Source organism: Canis lupus, chromosome 8 (genome assembly GCF_048164855.1).
Source record: "Canis lupus baileyi chromosome 8, mCanLup2.hap1, whole genome shotgun sequence".
In the NCBI taxonomy this organism is placed as follows: domain Eukaryota; kingdom Metazoa; phylum Chordata; class Mammalia; order Carnivora; family Canidae; genus Canis; species Canis lupus.
The window spans coordinates 38,232,751-38,254,378 of NC_132845.1; the positions used below are offsets into that span (position 1 = coordinate 38,232,751).

General features: G+C 61.9%; 2 protein-coding genes across 3 annotated transcripts; one reads left to right on the plus strand and one right to left on the minus strand.

Annotated features, from left to right (window-relative positions):
* Positions 1 to 2,275: 2,275 nt before the first annotated feature.
* PTX4 (pentraxin 4) lies at positions 2,276 to 8,609 on the minus strand. Its single transcript, XM_072835225.1, has 3 exons — positions 7,838 to 8,609; positions 6,589 to 7,234; positions 2,276 to 4,699 (listed from the first exon to the last, which is right to left on the minus strand). The coding sequence occupies exons 1-3, from the start codon at positions 7,976 to 7,978 to the stop codon at positions 4,059 to 4,061; spliced, it is 1,428 nt and encodes a 475-aa protein (XP_072691326.1). The 5' UTR covers positions 7,979 to 8,609; the 3' UTR covers positions 2,276 to 4,058.
* A 2,082-nt stretch (positions 8,610 to 10,691) lies between these two features.
* TELO2 (telomere maintenance 2) lies at positions 10,692 to 21,613 on the plus strand. Of its 2 annotated transcripts, none has more exons than XM_072835221.1 (21): positions 10,692 to 10,952; positions 11,619 to 11,996; positions 12,571 to 12,848; positions 14,191 to 14,259; positions 14,442 to 14,589; positions 14,880 to 14,982; positions 15,210 to 15,278; positions 15,452 to 15,593; positions 15,678 to 15,814; positions 16,217 to 16,296; positions 16,509 to 16,610; positions 16,892 to 16,980; positions 17,131 to 17,222; positions 17,368 to 17,484; positions 17,589 to 17,660; positions 18,787 to 18,951; positions 19,347 to 19,438; positions 19,765 to 19,864; positions 19,964 to 20,028; positions 20,269 to 20,384; positions 21,329 to 21,613. In XM_072835221.1, exons 1-21 carry the CDS (start codon positions 10,810 to 10,812, stop codon positions 21,433 to 21,435), a joined length of 2,664 nt encoding a protein of 887 aa, XP_072691322.1. In that variant the 5' UTR covers positions 10,692 to 10,809; the 3' UTR covers positions 21,436 to 21,613. The 2 variants fall into 2 exon arrangements, with proteins under 2 accessions (XP_072691322.1, XP_072691323.1); XM_072835222.1 differs by having other exon boundaries at positions 11,661 to 11,996.
* The last annotated feature ends 15 nt before the right edge of the window (positions 21,614 to 21,628 follow it).

Genomic DNA, 21,628 nt, shown 5'->3' on the forward strand with positions numbered 1-21,628 from the left:
GGGCGGACGGGACAGGGGGAACGGGGAGGAGGGCGGGCAGGGAGCCCCCCCTGGAGCGGGTGCCGGCCGCCTAATCGGCGGGAGGTGGGACGCGCGGACCCCTGGCCGCCCCGCCACCGCGGAGGAACGAGCACCCCGCGCGCTGCAGCCGGGGCTGGCCTGCTGCGCGCGGACCCGGTGCGCGGCCTCGGCGTCCCCCTGCAGGTTCCCTATCAGAGGAAAGGAAAGAAATCTTGGGGGGCCAGCGGACGCCCCCCAAGCCGGGCTCAGGCTCAGCACCCCCCGGGCGTCCCGGGCCCTTGTGCCGAGGACACGGGGCTCCTGGCTCATCGCTGCAGAAGCTGCGTGGCCGTCACGCACCCGGCCCGAGGGACAGCTGCTAAACTGCTGGGCCTCCAAGGGCCAAGGGCGGGGGCTGCCCTCTGCACCGGACTGAAGGGACAGGACACCGGAAGGCTCCTGGCGTCCCTGGGACAACCTGCAGAGCTTAGGCACGCCCGCGCCGGGTGGTAGGATGGCCCAAGGCCCAGCATGTCTTGGGGTCACGCAGCACAGGTCCCTATTCTCAGGAGACACCCGGCAGGTGCAGGTGGATGGGCTGTGATGTGTGCAGCTTGGCCATCAGGACAGGTGGCCAGCGCCAGAGGGGAGGAGATGTGGCTGAAGGCTGACCCCGGCAGTCCAGGCCAAACACCTATGACCTGCAGTGCATCCCTCTTGCAACTACTATTTTTGGTTTGAAACTTTAGAAAAGGAAATGATTTTTAAAAGTCTTCTGGAGGCTCAGGCTGAGAAGACAACGGAGCCCCTCCCCCCACATAACTCAGAAACAAAACTAAAACTAAAAATAAGAGAAGTCTGGCAGGGTGTGGAATTTTCCCAAGTACTGTGCAATGCTGTTTGGAAAATTCTGAAAACAACCTTCTTTCGAAGACGGTGTTTACTCATAAGTGTCATCTGGTTTCGCCCTTTGTAGTGATGGACGAGAGCCTAGATTGTGGGCCGGTGCTCGGGGGCTGGGGCGCACCTGAGGAGCAGGCCCTGTGGGGACTGGGTGTGCTTCACGGAGCGGAGTGGATGATGGGGTTCCTGTGAAGACGTCCAGGCAGGCAGAAGTGTCCAGCAGGGTGACAGGGAAGAGGGGACAGTCCGTGGGATGAAGGAGTCCTGCCGGAGGTGGGGGGCAGCTCTATGGCCAGGCAGGGCCGGGCTGGTCCCAAAGGCCAGCACTGTGCGGTGCATGAACTTGTACGCCTGCTGGACCAGTGGCCCTTCTAGAGGACGAATGGGCAGGGCGGGGAAAGGAGAAACCAGTGCAGCTCTATGGGGGGTCAGGCCTCGGCCCCCATGAGAAGGGCATCTCTGAGTCATTTTGTCTTCCTTTTTTTTTTTTTTTTTTTTCATTTTGTCTTCCTTATCCAGAAACACAACAGACTCAGGACATAGGTGGGATTTGATGGATGATAGGTGGCTCGTGCACAGGGGAGGACTTTGTCACTGACCCCATAGGAATGGCCGATCACATGAGATTCGTGTTAAGACTGCCCTGCTTCAAACCCTACATGGCTTCCCTGGTCAGGCTGGACAGAGCCCAGGCTCCAAAGTCTCAGTGACCAGAGCCCCCCTTAAGTTTAAGCTCTCAGCCCTGACTCCAGGCCTATCCCCAGGCTGCGCTGCCCTCCTGGAATCCCATGCCCCATGAAGCTTCCTGAGTGTGAATGTGGGCAGTCCACAGCAATGCAGTCTCTGCCATGTTCCTGTGGCTTTAGGGTCTGTGGACTTGTAGGGGAATCCTGCTATGAATGGGGGGCCATCGTGGGTTGCCCAGGTGCTATAAGCACCCCAAAGAAGGGGAGGGGTCAGAAATGATGCCCTGTATGGTCCTTTTATGTTGGGGATCCTGCTGGCCCTGCAGAAATAGTCGGATTACCAGTGTTCCTCACAGAAGCACGTCATCCCTCCCTCCTCAACTGCAGAGTAGGACTGAGAAGAGCTCCAGAGAAAGGCCCAGGTGCCCAGGAAAGAAGAGCCAAGAGGGGGCACGTGCCCTGGGGAAGTGCAGGAGGAAGCAGAAGTCTATGATTCAGGGAGCATTCATGGGGCCACCGAGAGGGTTTCAGTTCTAGAATGCCTCCTCTGACCTTGACTCATGGATACATGTGGGGGGAGGCTCCAGATTGCTGGGGCCACAGCTCTGCAGAGATGGGAAGGCGTCAAGAGACCGAGGGGGCCCTATAGAGCACTTGCCCAATGGGGCAGCTGCAGGGCTGAAACCAGGACCAGGGCTGGGCAGGGCTGGGTAGGCCGGGGTGGGGCTTTTCTTGCTTGTCTTCTGGATTTTTTTTTTTTTTTTTTTGTCTTCTGGATTTTAAAGAGGGGAGGAGGGGCTCCTGGGTGTCTCAGTTGGCTAAGTGTCCTCTCTGACCCTTGATTTCAGCTCAGGTCGTGATCTCAGGGTCAGATGATCAAGGGCCCTCTCCTCCCCCCCACCCCCGCATGTGGGGCGCTCTGCCGGGAGTCCGCTGGAGATTCTGAGACTCTTCTCTCCCTCTGCCCTTCCCCAGGCTCCTTGTACATGCCCTCTCTCTCTCTCTCTCTAATAAATACAGAAATAAATCTTTAAAAAAATAAAATGGGGGGCGGGTTCTCAGGGCACTTGGCTGGCTCAGTCAGTGGAGCATGTGACGATCTCGGGGTTGTGAGTTCAGGCCCCACGTTGGGTGTGGGGAGTCCTTAAAAATAAAAATAAATTGAAAAACAAAGAGGGGGAAGTCCTAAGAACTGAGCCTATTTCTGAACTCCATGACTGCCCCCTCCGCCCGCCCGAATACCCTCTTGTCCTGCCTGCCCCCATTCCTTCCTGATCCCATGAGCTTGTGTTTGGTTCTTCCTTGGGAGTCCCCAAAACCGCAGCTGTTCACCGCCCCGAAACTTAGCGCCTATTGTCGGTGCCTGTTCTTTTATGGGCCACCGTGCGGATTTGTCAAAATACATGTCACACTGACGACGTGTAGTGTTGGCAAGGCCGCGGCCAAGCAGGTGTGCTCACACCGGCTGGTGGGAGGCAGCCGCTCTGGAAACCAGTTTGGCGGTTTCCTTGAGAGTCCAGACGTGTTGCACCACAGGGCCCAGAAACTCGGCTCCCAGGTACCCCAAGGGAAACGAGCCTGTTTCTACACAAGGGGCTGCAACGAGCATGCTCAGAGCAGCTTTATTCACAAAAGCCAGAGACTGGAAGCAACCCAAATACCCACCAGGGATGAAGCGCCATGAGACCATAGCACGTGACTCCATTAGGTGAACCGTCCAAGGCCCAGAACAGGCCATTCAGCCCAGAGAGCGGTCAGGGGTCGCCGGAGCTGGGGGCACAGCAGTGGCCCCTAACAGGTATGACTGGCGGGGGGGCGGGGGGCGGGACACGGAAACACTCTAAAACTGGATTGTGATGATGGTTGCACAACTCAGTAAATTTGCTAAAACGTGCGCTGTGGGGTCTCATGGGTGGGCCTTAGGGCGCATGCTCCAGTGGTGCTCCCGCGGGGCAGCTAAGGGCACTGCCCCCCTGGCCATGTTTGTTTCTGAATAGCTTGCTCCTGAGCCACGAGGGGAACCCCCAGGGGAACCCCCAGGGCACCCAGCCAAGGGCGTGGTAGCTTTGGGGGCAGGAAATGGATTCCCGGTCCCTTTCCTGAGGGATGTGAGAGCAAGGGGGACACTTTCACAAGCCACCCGGGGGAGGGCCACGGCAGCTCAAATGCACCCACATGGTTTCCAGGAAAATGGGGTTCTCTGCTGCAAACGCAGCCCAGATGAGAGGCCCCAATGGGGTCCTGCGCTCCCTGCCTGAATGATGGCACAGCCCGTAGGACTCCACGCGGCAATGCCTGCGTCCTCGCCCGGCCCCGCTCCACCTGTTGCCCATTCCCTTCCCGCGTTGCCCGGTCCCCTCCCCAGTTGCAGAGGGGCCCTCTAGGGGCTGTGCAGGGGTCAGGGTGCTGAGTGCTGCTGAGGCTGCTCCTGTCCGGCCCAGAGCGTGACACAGTGGGCGTGCCCAGGCCTCAGGGACACAGCTCCAGGCAGCTGCAGTTCGCCCGCTGCACGAATCCGCCTACCCACTGGGCATCGGCCAGTGTCAGGATGGCGCCCCCCGGGACCTCCCTCCCAGTGGCAAGTTTTGCGACCTCCCCAGGGACCAGTGCCCGGTCCCATATGGCCAGGCCTGCCATGCTCCCCACAAAGGCCTCAGAGCTGTCAAAGCCGCCCCCCATGCTGTCTTGCTCCTGGCCCAGCACAAGGGACCCTCCTGGAGGGATCTCGTAGCCCTCCCTGAAGCGGGAGCCCGTGGCCACTAGCCTGCGGTCCACGTGGACCCAGTACCTGCCCAGTGTGGATGTCCAGATGATACACACGTGGTGCCACCGGCCGTCCAGCAGCGGCTGCAGGGGCAGCTCCCTGAAGGCTGGGTCTCCAATCACAAAGTGGACGGAGCCAGGGACCAGGGAGTCCCTGCCGTGCAGCACGAGCTTGTTGTCATTCTCCTCGGTGGCATAGGAGAGCAGGGTGCCCAAGTGGCCTGAGGCCATGCGCACCCAGCTGCACACAGACAGGGCTCGCAGGCCCGAGGCGAAGCCGGGGCTGAGGAAGGCGACGTTCTGGGTGGAGGCATTCGGGAAGACCAGCACAGGGCCCACGTCACAGGCTGCAACAGAGGGGACAGTTGGCCCGGCACTATGCAGAGGCACGAGCGTCCACGCCGCAGGACTGCCCTTGCTCTGGGCCGTGGGCTTCAGAGCCCGTGGCTGACCTGCATCAGCACGGAGCGTGGGGCTGGCCGTGCAGGGTCCCCACGGTCCTTGCTGCACCATCAGCCCATCTTCCGGGTGGGAAGACTGGGAGCCAGGGCAGTCTTATAGCCTCGGCGGGAGCGAGCCTCTGTGAGAAGCCCCACAAGCTTGCAGGCCCCAAACCACACAAGTACAGTATCTCCTGTTCCTGGAGGTCTGAAGGCAGACACGGGGCCCCTGAGTAAAATCACGGGGCAGGCAGGGCTGGTTCCCTCCCGAGGGCCCAGGGAGAATCCTTCCCTCCCTTCCACCTTCCACAGACACCCTCGCTCCGTGGCTCACAGCCCCTCCTGCATCTTCAAAGCACATCCCTCTCCCTCCATCCCTGGGCACAGCTCCTCGGACCCTGACTTCCCTGCCTCTTCTACAAGGACCCCGGTGTTAATCCCAGATCCCCTCCCATCTCAGCATCTGTGCTCGTGGCTGGAGAGTCCTCTTGCCATGTGAGGGTACCCACAGGGTCCAGGGATCAGGATGTGGATGTCTTTGGGGCCAGCCCTCTCCAGGTCTGCCTGACAGAGGGTCCATGGGCTGGGGGGCCTGGGGGTGCTGCACCTGGTCCCAGGTTCCGAGTGGCAGGCTGGGGACCTACATTTCTAACCCACTTGCCCACTGGACTCAAGGATGGAGGGTGTTCTGTGGGCAGCCCCCAGCCCCTGTCTTCACCTCAGGGACCCCTGTCCTAATGCAGGGCAGGGGGCACCTGCAGGGGCTCCACTGGTTGAGCATCCAGCTCTTGTTTCAGCTCAGGTCATGATCTCAGGGTCATGGGATCGAGCCCCATGTCGGGCTCAGTGCTCAGCGGGAAACCTGCTTGAGATTCTCTCTCCCTTTGCCCCTTCCCCCTGCTTGCTTTCTTTCTCTCTCTAAAATGATGATGATGGTGATGATGATGATGATGATATGATGATAACGTAGGGCAGATGCTACCAGAGATAATCAACCAACCCCCCCTTGAAGACATCTAGAAATATCTGTAGTTCTGGTTGAGCTTTGGGGACCCCCAAGGAGCAAGACAGCATGGGTTGAGCTTTGGGGACCCCCAAATCTTTCCTGGGATCCTGGGAGCCCTGGTGGTTCCTCACAGGCCAGCTGGTCAGCCCTGCCTCACTGGTGAGGCCACCAGAGCCACCCGGGTGGAGGGAAACCATTCTTCAGATTAGTGGGGCCCTAGAGCTGCTGAGCCAGACACAGAAGCAACCTAGTTAAAACGCAGGTTAAAGATGGATTGGCCTTGCGCGCATAGAGGCAGGGGCTGCTGCTAAACCCCCACCGCACTGGGGACACCCACACTGGCCCCAAATGTCAGGAGGGCTGCAGCCAGAGACCCTGTCCTGGGAGATCCGAGATGGCAAAGCAGAGTCAGCTTCGCAGCGGGGCCTCCACTCTCGGCACAAGCCCCACGGGGTGCGGCTGAGGTCCAGGCCTGCCTGGGAGGCTCGTGCTGGTGACGGTTGAGGATGTAGTAATATCCCGCCAGTCCTGATGCGAGTGACCACCAAGTCGGAGGGGTCATCTACTGCCCCGCCCCTGCGGCACCTCAGCCGTATGCACACATCCACTCCCAATGCCAGGCCATGACCTGCATGGCCCCTCTTCCTTCTGGGGGTACATGGGGCTGTGAAGCCAGCGTCCTCTCCACACAGCTCCAGGGGGAAGGCTGTTCAGAGGGGAGCGGAGGCCCAAGGAGACCCGAATGGGGAGAGGGGAGGCCAACGGGGTAAGGGCAGGCCGTGGTACTTACTCTCTCCTGGGCTCTCGGGGGGCCATGCCCACTGGCTGCTTGGGCCAGGAGGTGCCCGTGTCCCCTGCGGATGGCCAGCAAAGTCCTGGGGTGGGTCCCCAGTCGCAGGTGAAGCTCTGAGCACCTGCCTTCCCCTCTGCAGCCTTGGGGAGCTGGGGCTTGGGTGCCCAGGCAGGGTGGGGGGCTGTGCTGGGGTCAGCCCCGGGGCAACAGTGCCAGGGCCAGCCACCTGCAGCTGCCCCTCGAGAGCAGCCAGCCTGGCACCCTGGCCCTGCACAAGGTGTGTGAGGCGAGCCAGCGCGTCCTGCAGGGCCCTCAGGTCCAGAGCCAGGCTGGAGAGGGCATCCCTCTGTGCTTCCCGCTCCTTCCCCTCCTGGGTACGCTGCCTGTCCCTCTCACTCAGGGCAGCACCCAAGGCCAGCAGCCTAGAGTCCACCTTCCGGCTTCTGCGCCGTGTCTTCTGCATCCAGGTCTTGAGGTGGCTCAGGTCACTCTGCAGGGTGGCCTGCGACTGGTTCACCGCCAGAGCCACCGCTTGGGTGTCCTGGGCCAGGCTCTGGAACCGAGTGTCAATGTTGTAGGACAGGTTGTAGTTACTGGCAAGGCCTTGCAGGTGTGTTAAGGTCACCTCTTGGAACCTCCGGAACTGTAGAGAGGAGACACAGCAGGCACAGGGGCTGAAGGCTGGGGAGGACACAGGACAAGCCTTCCTGCCCATGCACCGGCCGTGATCCCCATGGATTTGACCTGCAGGCAGCTGCGTGAGGGCCAGGCCCATTACCACAACCAGCCCACGGTGGCCTTGCTCAGAGATGTGGGCGAAGAACCCAAGGTCCCTGGGCTGCACTCTGTGGGCTGAGGGCTTGTGGCACCCCCTGCCCCCCGCCACGGCCTCACCTGTGACCCTCGCCCCTGAGTGGATGTAGGGCAGGGTGGGCTCTGTGAGTGGTTTGTGGGGATCAAAGCGGGGAGTGCCTGCAGAGAGCCTGAGGCCTCCCACCCCACGCCCAGCACACCCAGTACCCCTCCGGGGCACTCCGCGGCCCTTCCACCCCGCCTCCCAGCCAGTCCTCACTGTCAGTTGGTTTGACTTCATAGCAGAGCCCAGCTGGCTGCCAACTGTAGGTGACAGTAGCGTCACCCCACACTTCATGTTTGTGTCCCCAGAGCGTGGGCGCTCATCACGCCGTTTCTGCATGGGCTGTCGAATTTAACACACGCAACTGCCCCGAGTGGCGGGTATACTCACCTGCTCTTCTAGCCTTCGGAGCCTCTCGAAAAATGGTTTTCTCTGCCCTGCAGGGCTGGCTTCCTGTGACAAAGCCCCATGCAGATATACAGGCGCGAAAATAAGGAAGAAACACAGGGTCTTCCTCCGCGGGCAGCCCATCCTGAGGACGCACGGAGAGCGGCCCCGACGGCAGGAGAAGGCAGCTTGCTTTGCGCCGCTCCCCCCCCCTCCCCCGCTAGCCAGTGGACCTTTCCCTCTTCCACACTGGCTGGGACTCAGGTACTTCCTGCCACCTTAATGAAAAGCATTCGCTTTCCAGCCAGTGAGCTCTGCAGAGATGGAGGTTCCCAAGGACACAAGCTTAAAACAGATGCAAACAGTTTCTCTGGAAAACAGTTCTTCTGAGTGTGAGCCTTGGTCTGGCTGGCTCAGAGGCAGAAGGAGGTGATTGCTTTAGCAGGGGCACATGGACTCATGCTCCCACCAGACAGAAGTTGAAGCTGGACAGGGCCGGGTCAGGGCCAAGGAGCCCCCAGAGCCAAGTGTGCCGTGGGGCCCAGGGTGCGGGCCATGCACAGAGGGTCCTGTGAGGCCCATCCCTCTCCCTTTGATATGGCAAGGGAAATGGGGTTGGGAGCCACCTTAATTTACTTTGAGGTATAGGTTGTATGATGGGCTGAATGGTGGTCCCTGAAATGGTAGGTCCAAATCCCAACTCTGTGAATTCCTCTGTACTTGTGAATGTAAGCTTATTTGGGAAAAAAGGGCTCTTGCAAATATCATTAAGGATCTTGAGATGAGACCATGCTGAGTTTGGGTGTCCTTACAAAAGACAGAAGAGCAGAGGCACAGGGGAGAAGGCCGTGGGAAGACAGGCAGAGGCCAGGGTCATGTGGTGCAGAGAAAGCCAGAAGCTGGAGGAGGCAGGAAGTGTCCTCCCCTGGGGCCTTGGGGAGTGGGTGGCCCTGGGACACCCAGCAGTCACTGGTTATAGCAGTGGCCGTGCACAGTCTTGAATGGCTCCTCTTCTCCCAGGTGTGACTCCAGCAACAGCAAAAGGACAAAGGTGAAGGGACCCAGGGCCAAGGAGAACTCAAGGGGAGGGAGACAGCATTGAATGCACGGATCCAATGTGGCCCGGGAGAGTGACAGGTCAAGGGCAGGGCAGGTGGAGGTGCAGAGAGAGCCTCCCCACCTGCAGGGGCAGGATGTGTGTCAGTGTCCCCAGGCCACAACCAATGACCCGTAACCAGTACAGGTCCAAGGTCAGGGTGTCCCAGGGCCCCGCTTCTCCTCAAGGCTCTGAATAAGGATTTTCCAAACAAATAAATAATTAGGGGCTTCTGGGTGGCTTAGAGGGTTAAGCATCTGGCTTTGTGTTCTGCTCAGGTCATGATCCTAGGGTCCTGGGATTGAGCCTGGCGTCGGGCTCCTGCTCTACGGGCAGCGTGTGTCTCCCTCTCCCTCTGCTACTCCGTTTGTTCTCTTTCTCTCAAACAAATAAACAAAATCTTTTTATTTTATTTTATTTTATTTTATTTTTTTTCAAATAAACAAAATCTTAAAAGAAAATAATTAAATCAGGAAAGCTGAAAGGCAAGATTTAAGCAATTGCCCAGAAAGCAGGGCAAAAAGACAGAGAGATGGAAAAAAAGAGAGAGAGAGAAAGTATAGCCTTCAAGGGGAATCCAATGAAGAGCAAGCACAGAGTGAGAGAAGAGAAAACGGGAAGGTAGTCTGGGAAGGGTTCCCGGCCGAGGGCATCAGTCTCAAGACGGTGTGCCAGAGAGGGCCACTTGTCATGTGTCAGAACCCCATGGCTGAGGAGTCTCCAAGTGTCGGTGGAGGAAGTGGAGGAAGAACTGGGTCACACGGAACAACTGGAGACTCTCCTCCCAGAACTGAGTGCTGGCTGCCAAATACAGGAGCAAACCTCAACGTCTCCGAGTGAAAATTATTATCACTTAAAATTGTTTGTCTAGCTCAAATGTGAAGCTGCCTGGAGCAAACAACAAAGGCACTTTTCGGACACCTAAAGGCTTTGGGGGTGTGTCTCCCATGCTTCAACACAGGGATCCAGGCCCAACGGAGCTGCTGTCCGGGCTCCAGAGCCGGGCTCCAATCCAGGAGCTGACTCGGGGGGATTCCCAGAGGCCCAGGAGGGCATCGTCCTCCCCGCGACCCGTCGCAGCCCACACCCACTCCGCAGGGGCGGCCTGCCTGGCCCAGCCCTGCCCTGCACCTTTGCCCCCGCCCCTGCTCCCTTCCTCCCGCCTGCACGCCTGGCGCAACGTCCAAATCGGAGCTCCTCATTCTGCTTACATTTTTAAAAAAGATTCTATTTATTTATTCATTTGAGAGAAAGAGAGAGAGCGAGCGAGAACGCGCGAGCGCACGGGATCGGAGAGGGAGACCAGGGGAAGACGGAGCGTCTCCAGGGGGCTCCCGGCCAGCGCGGGGCCCCCCCGGACCCCCCCCAGCGCCCCGAGGCCGTGACCCGAGCCTCAACAGCCGGAGCCGCAGGCTCCCCTGCCTAACGCCCCTGCCGACTTCGCGGACGGACGGCGCCTGTTCTTCATGCGAGCCCTTGACCCGCAAGCGGGGGCCTGGAGAGGCTGGCTGTACGCAGCAGGCATTTAAGGAGTGCGCGCGGAGGGAACGCATCTTCCCAGACTTCCCCGGGGGGCAGCCGAGGCGGGACCGGCGCCTCGCTGCGAGGCCTTCCCGGGCCGCCCGCGGCGCTGCTGCCCCCGCGCGGCCGCCGGGACCCGGAGCTGCGCTCGGAAAGCGGCCACCTGCTGCGGGGAACCCTTGCCTTGGCGGCCCCGCCCACCCGAGGTCCCGCCCCGCCGCGCTCGGCGCAGGCGCAGTCACGGCCACCCGCCCCACGCCTCTTCCGGGTCCCGGGCTTCGCGGCAGATTCGTCGCGATGTGCCCGCGGGCACCGGCCTCACGGACTCGAAAAAATTCAGCGGCAGCTCTGCCAGCGCATGGGAAGCTCGTGCCCCGAGGTCTCACAGCCTAGGCCACGAACCGCGTGCAGAACTGGGCCTCGGCGGCCGTGCCGAATCAGCGGAGGGATAGCAGCGGCGGGGCGGCCGGGAGCGCGCGGGGAGACTCCGGGACCCAGTGGGTGCGCGCCTCCCCGAGACCCCCGGGCGCCCCTTAGGCCCCCCCAGGCCCCCCCAGGCACCCGCCCGTCCCTGAGGCCCCCCTCCCGGCCTCGAGGTCCCCCGCCCGCCCCGAGGTCCCCCTCCCGCCCCGGAGGCCCCCCTCCCGTCCCCCAGGTCCCCCCCCCCACGCCCCTGATGCAGCCTTAGCTAGTGGCCGGGTGCGCGGACAGACCACCTACCTAGTGGTACTGAACCCCGCAGAGGGGCCTGACCAGAAATACTGCAGATGACACGGGTTCCTGGGAGAGAAGCTAGGATGCGGGGGTCCAGGGTCCCCGGCCTTAGCGCCACCGACGCAGGAGTTAGGATAATCCCCTGTGGTGGGTGCTGTCCTGCACATAGGGGACGTTGACCAGCATCCTGGGCCTCTCCCACCCCCTCACTAGATGCCAGCAGCACCCCAGCTGTGACCCTGAGGTCCAGTGGACCTACTGTAGAGGGTACCAGAAGGGCCCTGAGCTGGGAACCAACTCTTGGTAGAAATGGCTGGTGCTGGCAGGGGAGGATCCTGCGGGTGCAGAGAGATGGGGTCCCTAGCCACCTAACAAGAGGGGCCAGGAGGTGGGGGTTCTGAGAGAATGTGGAACCCACGTCTAGTCTGACAGCGGGTCCCGCGTGGTTGCCAGGGGCTCCGTGGCCGTCTCACCTGAGTCTCCCATGGACTCCAGGATGGACCCAGCTGTCTCTGCAGTCCGGCTCACCGTCCGGGAAGCAGTTCACACTCTTTCCTCCTCCGAGGATGGCGACCGCATCCTTTCCACGCTGGGGTCCCTGAAGCGGTATCTCGGTGGAGCGGAGAACCCGGCCCTTCCCGGGGAGCAGGAGGAGTTTGCCAGGATGCACTTCTCAGCCCTGCTCCGGTGTCTGGTGGGCAGGCTGAGCCCCGCCTGGCTGGAGCTCCTGCCGGGCGGCCAGCTGGAGGCACCATGGGCCAGCTTCTTTCTGGAGGGCCCTGCGGACCAAGCCTTCCTGGTGCTGATGGAGTCCATCGAGGGCATGGCTGGGTGAGTGGGGCTCGGTCTGATTATGTGGTCACTTGTGATGCAAAGGATTGCGGGCCCACAGGTTCTCCAGTAGCTGCGGGAATTCGGTGTCCTGAAAGGTTGAGAGTAGGACTTGCCCCTGGCGGAGCACTGGAGAATTTAAAGGGGGTTGTGTTAATCTCCTTGGCAATGAAGAGGCCCTTGCCCTGGGTCCTGCCCCGTCGGTGAAGGGAGGGAGCAGGAGCGTTCCCATCCCGGTGGCTTAGGCCGTGGGCCTTGCCGTCCTCGTGGGGCCCCTTCCTTCCCTCCCTTCCCTCCGTGCCTCTCTGCTGTGCAGTGAGCCACCTGGCCCTGCAGCAAACTCATGGGGACACCTTCCTCGAGGCAGTTCCCAGACACTGCGTCGTGCGGGGCTGCACGTGGCCCCGGGTCGTGGCACAGCTGGGTTGCGGTTGCTGAGATACACGCAGAGCTGGTGTGGAGCGGGAGACGGGACTGGCTGGCTGCCAGGGGGATTTAACCATCGGTTTTAGGTGCGGGGTGAGCTGTGGGTCGCGGGCTCCCGGCTCCCGCATGACGCCTGCTCTTGCTTCAGCCCGAGCTTCCGTCTGATGAAGATGGTGCAGCTGCTGGCCCAGTTCCTGGGCGCCGGCAGGGTGGCCGCCGTGATGGAGAGCCAGTGTTGGCAGCTGGCCGAGCCGGCCTTCCCGCTGCTCCAGGAGACGCTCCTCGCCAAGCTGGTGGGCCTGCCCGACCACCTGGGCAACCGCCTGCAGCGGGAGAACCTGGCTGCCTTCCTTCCGCAGAACTACTTCCCTCTACTCGGCGAGGAGCTCCTGCGGGTGCTGCAGGCCGTGGTGGACTCTCTGCGAGGTGTGGGGCCCTCTGCGCTGTCCTCAAGCCCTCTTCTCTGGCCACTGCCCCCCCCTCCCCCCCCCCGGCTTCTCACAGCCTCTGGAGAAGGGATTCTCTGGGTGATGCCATTGGCAGGTCTGCGGGCTGGTAGGGACCTGTACTGGTCACAGTGGCTGAGCGTCACCCACTTCTTGGCTCTTGACCTTGGAGATGGAGATGACCTTGATTCCTTTAGCTCCTGGTTGGGCTGCTGGTGAAGCCGACCCGGTGGGGCTGCTCACTGCCAGGCCACTCACCGCGCTCAGTCTCCGCCACCCCGGGTGGGCCCTGGTGTCTGGACCGCCTGCTCTCCCGCCGTGGGGTGAGCACAGGGTCTTGCCCCTGTGTGTCCAGCGCCCCAGCAGCTGAGGCTGTGCAGTGGGTGCCATGCGCGGGCGCTCCTTGAGGCCCTTCAGTTGTGCTCATGTGGCCCCCGTGGCTACCCCGCGAGGGAGGCCTTGCCACTGTACCGGGTGAGGGAGCAGGTTGAGGCAAGGCACGCCTGTGTCTGCTGAGCCCACGGGGTCTGTCTCGGCTTAGCCGGGCCGCCCCACTTCCTCGTCTGTGCAGGGAGAGGCCCCCAGCATGTTCTGAATGAGTCGAGAGCAGATCTAGACCACATGTGCTTCCGTTGGGCGGCTGCATCCTCGTCCTTGTAGGACTTCGGATGCCCCCTCTTTAGGTGGCAGATGCTGTGTTTGCATCATGCACGTCCTGTCTCATGCTGGGCACCGTCCTCCTGGCGCTTCTGGTGGAGCTGGTGCTCCCATCCTCACGTGTCCCCATGCCCTGTCGCTCCCTGCGGGTGGCTCAGACGCCTGCCACCCGCACCATGTGGCTGACTGCTTGGGCCACCCCTCGGTGCCTCCTCCTTGTGCCGCCACACTGGGCCCTACTCCGTGGTGATTGGGCGAGCAGGAGGGTGAAAGGCTGTTTGAAATTATGATGGGTGCTTCCGGTTAGAAACAGTGCTACTGGGATTTCAGTTGGAGTTAGATGGAAAGGAGTGGTGTTTTTTTTTCTTTTTTTTTTTTTTTTAAGATTTTATTTATTTATTTATAGAGACACAGAGAGAGAGGCAGAGACACAGGCAGGGGGAGAAGCAGTCTCCATGCAGAGAGCCTGACGTGGGACTCGATCCAGGGTCTCCAGGATCACACCCTGAGCTGCAGGTGGCGCTAAACCGCTGCGCCACCGGGGCTGCCCGGGTGGTGTTTTCATGACACAGAGATGCCCTGTCCAGAAAGGAGGTCTGCTCGCACCTAGTTGGGAGTCGCCTTGTGGCCTTGCCCCTGACTGCCCCCTTTCCTTCTCGTGCCAGATGGCTGGGACTGCTCCATCTCCTTCTTGTCTCAGGTGCTGGGGAAAGCCTGTGTCCACGGGAGACAGAGTGAGTGTTTCCGATCCTGGGAGGAGCCCCCAGTGCTTTCTAGCTGTCTCCCTGTCCTTTGTGTCTGCCATCCTGGTGGGGCGGGAGGATGGTCCCGTCACCTGGGCCTGCACCCCCACCCCCCAGCGTAGACCCTGTGTGCCCTTGGGCCCCCAGCTCAGGCTTCCATGTGCTTCCCCCAGAGGAGATCCTGGGCGTGCTGGTGCCACAGCTGATGGCCCTCACCCAGGGCAACTGCCTCTGGCAGCGGGTCTGTTGGCGCCTGGTGGAGTGTGTGCCCGACCGGGCCATGGAGGCTCTGCTAACCGGACTGGTGGAGGCCGCCTCGGGGTAAGGAGCCAGGAGGGCAGGAGGTGGGGGTTCCAGGGACAGCGAGTCCGAGCTCCCGTGGAGAGGCTGTCTCCTTGGTCGGCCAGGCCAGGGAGGGGAAGTCCGCTGGTGTTGAGGTGCGGGGCTCTTCTGGTTTCCACGTTCACTGGGAAGGAGAATTCAGGTCTGGCTCAGCTGCGGCGCAGGCACTGGGTTCCTGGTGGTTAGCACAGAGCCCGGGGGGTGAGGGCCGGCCTGCTGAGGTCTCTGGAGATCACGCTTTGCTCTCTCTCCTCGACTGTGCCTCACAGGCCTGAAGTCCTCTCCCGGCTGCTGGGGAACCTAGTAATGAAGAGTAAGAAGGCCCGGTTTGTGATGACCCGAAAAATTCTGTTCCTACAGTATCGATACTCGGTGAGAGCGTGGTGAGGGCGAGGGCGAGGGTGAGGGCTGAGGGCGGCCCCAGGGCCTGGGAGACGTGACCATAGCAGGCGGAGCGGAGCTCAGTCGCCCAGGAAACCCTGCTGATCCTCATCCCAGACCCTGCTCTGGGGCCCCCGGCCAGATGGTCCTCGGCCCATGATGTGGCCAGTGGGTGTTGGCTTGGTAGATGGTGACATGGTGCCCGGCTTCTGTCACAGACACCCATGCTACAGAGCCTGCTGGGGTACCTGGCCATGGACAGCCAACGGCGCCCACTCCTCGTACAGGTGAGTGCGGCCCGGCCCACCATCCCTGCCGCTCCCAACACTCCTGCCTGGAACAGAGCCCCTCTCGGGCTGGCCGCGGGCGAGGACGGTGGCGCTGAGGGCCACGCAGTCTCATGCCGTGCTGGGGAGGTCGGTGGAGCTGTCTAACCGGGCCGGGCCGTGCCTCCCACCAGGCGCTGAAGGAGCTCCTGGAGACGTGGGGCAGCAGCAGTGCCATCCGCCACGCGCCTCTGCCTCAGCAGCGCTACGTCAGCAAGGCTGTCCTCATCTGCCTGGCAAACCTGCGGGAGGCAGAGCTCCGGGACAGCCGGGACGGTGAGCAGGACGTGGGCACCTGCCCCATGCCCGCCCTGCCCAGCACGCCCGCAGCACTCAGCCTGTGGGTGTCACTGCTTCTAGAGCTGCTGGCCAGCCTCATGGCGGGAGTGAAGAGTCGCCTGGACAGCAGCCTGCCTGCCGTGCGCCGCCTGGGCATGATTGTGGCCGAAGTAGCCAGTGCCCGGATCCACCCCGAGGGCCCTCCCCTGAGGTTCCAGGTGAACAAGGCCTGCACCCTCAGTGTCTCCCTGCCCGGGGCCCACAAACCTGCATGTTGGCATGGAACTAGCTCTGGTGGCCCCAAGGGGATGGGGTCATAGCCCCTCAGCAGTCCTGAACACATGCCCCCAGGTGGATTCCCTGGGGCATCTGGAAGTGTTCTCTCTGGGCAGGACGTAGACACAGCGGACAGGCGTCCCTTCCTGTCCACCTGCTGAGCCCCTGGGATGTCTCGGGATTCCAGCCCCTCTGGAGGGTGGGCTCCCCTGACCTTGCACATCCAGCGCTGCCTGCTGTTGTGCGGAGACTAGTGAAGTTGTGGGCCATGGTGGAGGCTCTGGGGGCCCTGGGCCTGCCCCCTCATCACTACCCGCGCCAGCTCCAGCCTGTGTGCCTTTCAGTATGAAGATGATGAATTGAGCCGAGAGCTGCTGGCCCTGGTGGCGGCCCAGCCTGTGGCTGACAGCCCCTCGGAAGCGAGGTGAGGGTCCCTAAGCCCCATGGTCCCTGCGCTCTGGGCTCGGGGGGCCGGTCATGGCCCATTTCTGCGCGCATGCTACTCCCTTATCTTATCCTGGGCTCCAGTTGCTGAGACTCGGGTAAAGAAGCATCGGGTGGGGGCAGGGGAAGCACTGCCTGGGGCCAGAAGCTTGTGTGGGGCCTCCCCTAGGGTTTCTTCTTTGTTCTCCAAAGCCCGGCTGTTGCTCCAGTGGCTGCAGAGGCTCCTGACAGAGGGAGCACGGAAGGTGGTGGTGTTCCGGCCCAGGCGGAGGGCGCGGGCTCTGACCTGGACAGGTAGGGGCTGATCTCAGGTGGAAACGGCAGAGGGGGGAGCAGCCCTGGGCTGGCCTCAGAGCCCCACACACGTGAGCATGGGAGTGGACAGCCCACGCTGTCTGGAGGTCGCGGGTCAGCCTTGCAGCCTTGCCGCTCTCCGCGAGCGCCCTGATAGCAAAGTCTGCGGCTCCTGAGGCTTTGGGGACTTGGGGTGAATTCCAGTGAGTCAGGAGCACGGCCCGCCTGTTGCCTGCCCCTGGGTGACGGGCGGGCCCCACGGGCCTCTGCTGCTTCCTCAGTGACGACGACCTTGTCCCCTATGACATGTCCGGGGACCAAGAGCTGAAGAGCAGTAAGGCGCCTGCCTACCTCCGGGACTGTGTGGAAGGTGGGCCCTTTCCCCCACGGGAGCCCCGCCGAGCACCTGCCCTGGGGTGGCTGCACCGCGGGAACGGCCTGTGCCCAGTCCCTGTCCGCCAGCTCTGCCTCGCACGAGGTCAGGGCTGAGGACCAGCGCAGGCCCGTCTGTTCTGTGCAGCCCTGACCTCCTCGGAGGACTGGGAGCGCTGGGAGGCAGCTCTGCAAGCTGTTGAGGGGCTGATCGTCAGGAGCCCAGCCGCCACTCGCGAGGTGAGTGGGGCAGGTGATGTCGAAGAGGGGCATGTGCCTCAGTGGTCGTGTGTCTGGCCAGGAGGCCCATGGCTGGGACGGGGAGGCAGAGGGCTGCGGGGGCCCAGGACAGGCGGGGGCTGAGGCCTCTGACCCCTGCGTGCAGGTGAGCGTGGAGCTGGCCAAGGTGCTGCTGCACCTGGAGGAGAAGACGAGCGTGGTGGGGTTCGAGGTGCTGCGCCAGCGAGCCCTAGTGGCAGTCGTGGTCACAGACCCGGCCCCGGTGAGTCCCCGGGGCAGTGCTATGGTCCTGCCGCCCGGGCAGCGTTTGCGTTGGGGCCCGACCCGAGTGGCGGCTCATAGCAGCCTCTCGCGTGCCTGGCTTAGGTAGCGGAGTATCTGACCTCACAATTCTATGCCATCAACTTCAGCCTCCGGCAGCGCATGGACATCCTGGACGTAAGTGCTCAGGCCCCGTGTCCCACTTGCCAGGCCCAAGCGGCCCTCGTGAGGGGAGGGGAGTGGGTACTTGCCACAAGTCACGTGGTCGGAACCAGAGGCCTCCCCTGGTCCCTTGTTGCTGGACCCAAGGGGCTGGGACTGGCACCTGTCTGGGGCTTTCTTAGCAGTGCATGGGACTCCGTGGAGGCTGCGTCCTTTGCCTCAGACAAAAGGTTTATTAAGACAAATTCTCTTGCCGTACAATTCCCCGTCCATGTGACAGAACGTTATCTGGTTTTACAAACAAAGGACGTTCTAACACTTGCCATGGTGTGGGTGAACCTATCGGACACTGCTCAGTGGGAAAAGCTGTTCACGAGAGGCAGGTCTCTAGGGTCATCAAAATCACAGACAGAAAAAAAAAATTATAAACAGGAAGTAGATGGTGGAGAGGGTGTGTTTCACGGAGACCGTGCTCCAGTTTGGGAGATGGTGGCGATGGCCACGTGATGTGAATGACGTGCTGCGGCTGAGCTGGGCATGTACAACAGTCAGGACGGCAAGTGTGACAGTGTTTGCATCTTATGTGGTGAAACAGGAAGACAGAGATGGCACTGCACAGGTCACCATCTCGGTGCTTGCAGTTCAGTGGCACTTGGTGCCTGGATAGTGTCGTGTGACTACATCCTGTGTCGCCCTCAGAGGAACAGCCCCTGGCACGCGCTCCCGTGCTCTGGCACCTGCAAGCACCAGGCTGCTCTCTGCCACCCTGCCAGTGCTTCCTGCACTTGTTCTGGGCCTGTCCGTGTGCAGCCTGGGTCAGAACTTCATTCCCTTTCTCAGGTGGCTGGGCACCAGGTTGGATGAGGTTCTGGACTAGAAGGGGCTCTGGGTGCAGGAGCAAGGCCGCTGGGCTGTTGCCAGGGAGCACGGCCACGTTCTCTCCTGTCCGCACATGCGTGAAGTGATCCTGTGATGCTTGGAACTGACATTCTGCGTGGTCCCTGAGCGTTCTCCGCGCCGCCTGTGAGGGCTGACTGCCCAGGGAGCGGAGGGCTCAAGGGCACTTGGCTTACCCGGAGTGTTAGAAAGTACCATGCCTCCCTAGAGCAGTGACAACGTCCTGGTCATCCCTCTCCTCTAGGTCCTGACCCTGGCGGCCCAGGAGCTGTCTCGGCCGGGGCGCCTCCCCAAGGCTGCCCAGGTCGGCTCCCCGAGTCCCGCCTCCCCGTCCAGCAGCACCGAGGCTCCCGCCTGGCGGGTGGTCGTGGAAGAGCGGATCAGAAACAAGACCCGGCGGTTCTCTCAGGTCAGCCAGGACCCGGTCAGGTCCTCGTGCTCAGTGACCTCTAGCTGCCGCCCACACTGAGCGGGGCCGAGTCGGGACCAGGATGGCGCCCACACTAGGGTCCTTCCTGTGAAGGGGGTTTGGGTACAAACTGAGCGACGGGACAGGTGCCGTGGGGCTTCAAAGTGGAGTGGTTTCAAAACGTGACTGTGCACGTGAGTGTGAAAAAGGCCCTAGAGATTCTTGGTCAGCAAGAAGTGACGGGGTGTGTGCTGTGTCATCAGGGTCCACTCGGGCCAGGCTGTCATGGGGGGGCGGGTGCTGCTCACCCCCAGCGGCGCACAGGACGGCCGGGTGCCCACAGCCGAGTTCCACATGGGGGAGGGCTGGTGCCTGTGAGCACCGTATGTTTGCAGGGCTCTGCCCGGCGGGGACCGGATGCTGGCCCCAACGAATTCAGCTTGGTAGCTGGCTGGTTCTTCTTCCCCCTCATTCAGCACTTTGACAGGTGAGCGGGAGGCCTGCACATCCCTGCAGACGAGCGGCTTCCCGGGGTGGGGTCTGCGGTCCCAGCAGCAGGTCACAATCTGGGTGGTGGCCCTCTAAAGCTTAAATGGTGAAGTGAGGGTGTCCGGAGCCGCAGCCTGTCACAGGTGGTGGGTTCTGGCTGGCGGGCAGGAGCCACGCTGCGTCTGTCCAACACCTCACGTGGCTCTGGGTGCTGCCCGGGGACAGGCAGTGAGGAGCATCCGGGTACTGGGTGTCCCTTGGTGGCCCAGGTCTTGGGAGCCAGCTCCGAGGGCCCAGCCTGCACATTATAGGATTCTGTTTTAGGCCTCTGGTGACCTTTGACCTTTTGGGAGAGGACCAACTGGTCCTTGGGAGATTGGCCCACACTTTAGGAGCCATGATGTACCTGGCTGTGAACACCACGGTGAGTTGGAAGTGGCAGCTTCACCTGGGACGCAGCACAGGCTCCAGGGTGGGCATCTCTGGGTGCCACGACCCCTGCCCATGGCCTCTGCTGTTTCAGGTGGCTGTGCCCATGGGCAAGGCCCTCTTGGAATTTGTGTGGACCCTTCGTTTCCACGGTGATGCGTGAGTGGCTGTGGGGCTGAGGGCAGTGGTCCCATATGGACAGAGATGGGGTTCCAAATCCTGCTGTGATGTGGATAGCAGAGGCGGGGGCGATCCTAGCTTGGCCTGGCACTTTGTGAGCGGGAAGGGGAGGGTGGGGTTGGGCGTGCTTTGGTGGCCTGTGGGTCTGCCGTAACCCTGAGCAGATGTGGGGTCTCTGTGGCCCGGGGCTCCATCAGGACTCGGCCTTCCTGCCTTCAGCTACGTGCGCCAAGGCCTGTTGTCTGCGGTCTCCGCTGTCCTGCTCAGCGTTCCGACTGCTCGGCTGCTGACTGACCTGCCAGACGAGCTGCTGGAAGCTGGGCCCTGGCTGGCGGGTAAACACCGGGCCCCCAGCTGCGTTGGCGAGGCGGGCGGGAGGAGGCTGGTGCGGCCCGGAGCGTCGTCATGGGCCAGGGCATGGGGATGGCAGAGGCCTTGGGGCTGTCCCGTCGCTCGTCTGCGCACGAAGCGGCCCCTGGCAGGGGATGGGGACATGGCTGTTACTGGGTTGCTTTGGGGGGTTGTGCGGGGGGGGGGGGGGCCCAAGGGAAGGCGTTCTGAGGTGGGGGATGAGGTCTGTATTTGTGGAAAATTCCAACACTTCGTCACGGTTTCAAGAACCATACAGTGAGCACCATGGAATCAGGTCGGCCAGTGAGTGTTCTGACACTTTCCCCCGTCAACATTCTTGGAGCCAGCGTGACCTCCCGTCTGCAGGCACTGGAGTTGTCCAGAGCAGCGCACGCATTTCCACCCCCCGGGCTCATGGCCGGGACTCTAGGGTCTGACCTGCTGCCCCATGTGGATGCCCAGGGTCTGATGAGGGCCTATTTCTGTCTTTTCTACCGGACCTGGGTCCAGGCAGGGCCCCTCCAGTGCGGGCCGTCCCGGGCCCCTTTTGTCATGTTGGTGGGTTTGCAGAGCACCCTTCAGTGGGGCTCTGATCACGTGTCAGGACGGCTGTGGGCAGTGCTGCCGGTGTGTGGTGGCGTCCTGCGTCCTGGGACAGGTCGCACTGTCCTGGGCACATGTGCCCTCCCCATGGAGACAGTGGGTCTCTTCCATCCCACTGCCACCATCGCTGCAGTGGGAGCGGGACGTTGCCCCCGCACAGGGACAGAGTAAAGCCCTTTGCTTCCATGGGGAGGGGGTGGGGGTCGCCGGGCCACGCGGGGCCCCATGAACTTGTGCAGGAAGACTTCCCTGAGGAAACCGCAGACGGCAGGCCTGCCCAGCCGTGTGACACTGCTGCGGCCCACTTTCTTTTCATCTTTGGCAGATGTGGCGGAGCAGGACTCCGACGAGGACTGCAGGGTGTTGGCTGTGAAAGCATTGCTGCTCCTGGAGAAGCTCAAAGACACACTCCTCCCGCTGACGCCTCCTTAGCCTGAGTGCTCCAGCAGTGGTCCACGCCAGGGCCTCCGGCACTGCCCCGCGGACACGGCATCCCCGGAGGGAGGAGCTGCTGGGGCCCCTGTGGGCTGATTCTCCGCCTGTCCCCAAGCCCCTTCCTCACCCAAATGCAGGAGACTTTTAAAAAAATAAAAAAGGAGAAGAAAAAGGAGCTGCAGGTGCTCAA

Excerpts from the sequence above, each read along its gene's own strand:
- TELO2 (XM_072835221.1), top strand. The coding sequence starts at position 10,810 with ATGGGAAGCTCGTGCCCCGAGGTCTCACAGCCTAGGCCACGAACCGCG. Across the intron at positions 14,590-14,879 it reads CTGGTGGAGGCCGCCTCGGG|GCCTGAAGTCCTCTCCCGGC; the intron begins GTAAGGAGCCAG and ends TGTGCCTCACAG. Across the intron at positions 20,029-20,268 it reads CTTCGTTTCCACGGTGATGC|CTACGTGCGCCAAGGCCTGT; the intron begins GTGAGTGGCTGT and ends TCCTGCCTTCAG.
- PTX4 (XM_072835225.1), bottom strand. The coding sequence starts at position 7,978 with ATGGGCTGCCCGCGGAGGAAGACCCTGTGTTTCTTCCTTATTTTCGCG. Across the intron at positions 7,235-7,837 it reads TCCGAAGGCTAGAAGAGCAG|TTCCGGAGGTTCCAAGAGGT; the intron begins GTGAGTATACCC and ends TCCTCTCTACAG. Across the intron at positions 4,700-6,588 it reads CCCCGAGAGCCCAGGAGAGA|CCTGTGACGTGGGCCCTGTG; the intron begins GTAAGTACCACG and ends CCTCTGTTGCAG.